The sequence below is a fragment of the Penaeus japonicus genome, unplaced genomic scaffold (assembly GCF_977035675.1).
Source record: "Penaeus japonicus unplaced genomic scaffold, GWHDUDI00000001_assembly GWHDUDI00000033, whole genome shotgun sequence".
NCBI classification, from domain to species: Eukaryota; Metazoa; Arthropoda; class Malacostraca; order Decapoda; family Penaeidae; genus Penaeus; species Penaeus japonicus.
Genome location: NW_028234435.1, coordinates 9,206,895 through 9,209,394, shown reverse-complemented (window position 1 = coordinate 9,209,394; position 2,500 = coordinate 9,206,895). Strand labels below are relative to the sequence as shown.

The 2,500-nt window shown below is 39.7% G+C and overlaps 1 protein-coding gene across 3 annotated transcripts in view; it reads right to left on the bottom strand.

Annotated features, from left to right (window-relative positions):
- Window positions 1-192: 192 nt before the first annotated feature.
- Window positions 193-2,500, bottom strand: part of DNAlig3 (DNA ligase 3) — a 27,377-nt gene continuing 25,069 nt past the window's right edge. For all 3 annotated transcript variants that reach the window (XM_086530357.1, XM_043032614.2, XM_043032613.2), the window contains exons 22-23: window positions 1,591-1,660; window positions 193-1,359 (exon numbers count right to left, since the gene is read on the bottom strand). In XM_086530357.1, the coding sequence (XP_086386483.1) occupies window positions 1,255-1,359; window positions 1,591-1,660 (175 nt within the window). In that variant the 3' untranslated portion in view covers window positions 193-1,254. The remainder of the gene's footprint in view (window positions 1,360-1,590; window positions 1,661-2,500) is intronic.

Genomic DNA, 2,500 nt, shown 5'->3' with positions numbered 1-2,500 from the left:
ATTATAATCATGATCATTATTATTATGATTATCAATAGTATCATTATCATTATGATTATTAATAGTATCATTATCATTATTAGTATCATTATTAGTAGTATTATATTACATCATTATGATTTACTAACACGTGTTACAGTGAAACATATACTATATGTAAATTGATACATTAGTAGGATAATAACAAAAGACTTTTCATAAACTTATTTATCAACAATATAAATGTCTACTGTACACATCACATCATCATAATCCTTAACAATAAGGTTGCAGTAAAGGAACATGTAAAGGAACATGTCATTCCTGTGTTTACATCACTGGACTAATCAGTCAACCAAGGCGACTCCCCTCTACAGCGCGGAAAAGCATGCCGCAAAAACAAGTGCAACATAAACAAGATTAACACTTTCTCTGTCCCCCTGTCCTTCCCGCCTTTGTCTCGCCCTCTGGTCTGGTCTGGTCATCACTTTCATATCATATCGTATATAATACGACACATTAGGACAAGAAATACAATCCTAATTAACGTGCTGAGGAGTAAGAGACTATAATAGTTGGCCTCACCGCCATTTTTCTCGGTCAAGTTTAGGCGACTCATCACGGCTGAATTGACCTAATGAAGGACACACAGCTAATGTGACTTTGCATATTCACAATGAAAACAATCTTTATATCAAAAATGTGTATAAAGACAACCATGTACGACAAATGATTTAGTAAAATTATAGTGAGCCACTCACAGATTCATTAAACTGAGCAATCGACTTCATATTATCACCTAACATCAAATTAACAATACATACTACTAGGTACAATAATTCATTAATAAGTAACAACTGTGAATAAAATCATTTACAAAAGGAATTCATTGCTCTAAAAAATCAAAACGTGATGTAATGGATACAACTGCATCTTTTATGTTCATAAGAAATACTCATGTTGAGGTTCCTAAGTTATATACAAGCGCGGTGAGGAAAATTACCTTTGTGCTTTCTTGATCACAATTGATCAAAATGCTTATACCTGTATTCGCTTATAAAATATATCAATATTCACAGCGATATCATTTTGTTATCATCATGGACCGGGGTAGTGTGTGAGGTGTGTCTCAATTCAAAAGAAATCAGAAAGAGAAATGGACCTTGTGTAAGATGCTCTTACAGGCACTGTTCGAGGGATGCGGGAATCGTCGACTACAGGGCGTGTGACAAATGGTGCACTAATGGCGAGCATGACTGCAATCGGTAGTTCAACTTAGACGCTGTATATACGAGAAGACTGGAGCCTCTGCAACTTAATGCTGTCCCATATCCATTCGGGCGAAATCCGCTGGCCGCGCCACGACGAAGGCCACTTGTCCTGGAGGGTAAGAGAAACATGACGTAAATGAAACAGCCAAGAAGACACATTTCCGGTCCAATCTCTGACCAGCCATTTGCGACCTATTACTGACTTCATCACTTCAGTGATATTATATGTGAAACTGAAAAGAATCAAATATCAAAAAATATAGGACGGGGATAAAACGAAAGGAAATAATGACATATATCAGCAAGGCAACAAACTGTAGATAAAGAAAAGGCAACTCACTTTCTTATTCACAACCACCAGATGGGTGGCTTCGCTCGCTTGGTAATCAGGCAACACGTCTCCGCCGTAACTGAAGACTTAAGTTAAGGAATATTACATTTTAAAAGATTTAAATGCGGATCTCCCAAGGAAACAAAATTGCACTGAAGATAGCAAAATGCTTCAAGACGAATAGAGGAGAAAATTTCACGAAAGAAAAAAATGGCACGAGAAGAGGGAATGACAGGAGATGAATCAGGATGAAGGGGAAGGGAGAAACGGGACACAAGGCAAGGAAGGCTGCACTAGGCCCACGACGCACGACCGCGGAATGGAAGAGAGAACGACCCACATTTGATTAACTGAGAATGCCGGAGCAGCTGTAGATTTGGCTGCGCTTCCCTTGCCACGACCTCATTTCCGCCGAAATACCTGGAAGACGAGCCCAGGTCCTCGTACCAGGTCTCGTGCGTGTCCTCTGCAGATCCATGCAATGTACAACACATTTCCACGAGCTCTTCCCGGGGCGGATATTGGCGATCCGTGCTTGTCATGATGCTGGCTGACCCAAACGCTGCCACGCTCCTATCACTCGCGTCCATTACTTGATAATTAGAGTTGACAACGACATTTGCTCAACATCTCTCAGATTTTCACCCTAGTAGCGCTTAGTGTTTCTCATCGGTCTCCATTGGAAGAAAAAATCCCGAATAGCCATTGTCCAAGACGCTTATCTCCACTGCATGCGTCAGAAAATCATTGGAGTTCCAGTTGACAATATTTTAGTAAATAAGTGGCATGAAACGCGCTCGCTAATAAGCCTCTGCAGTACTTAATCAACAAAAAATGTTTTATTAAGAAATTATTTAGAACCCTCCGATTAACAGGCGGCTTTGATGTTTTACTTTTTGTGTGTGGGGACATCTAGATC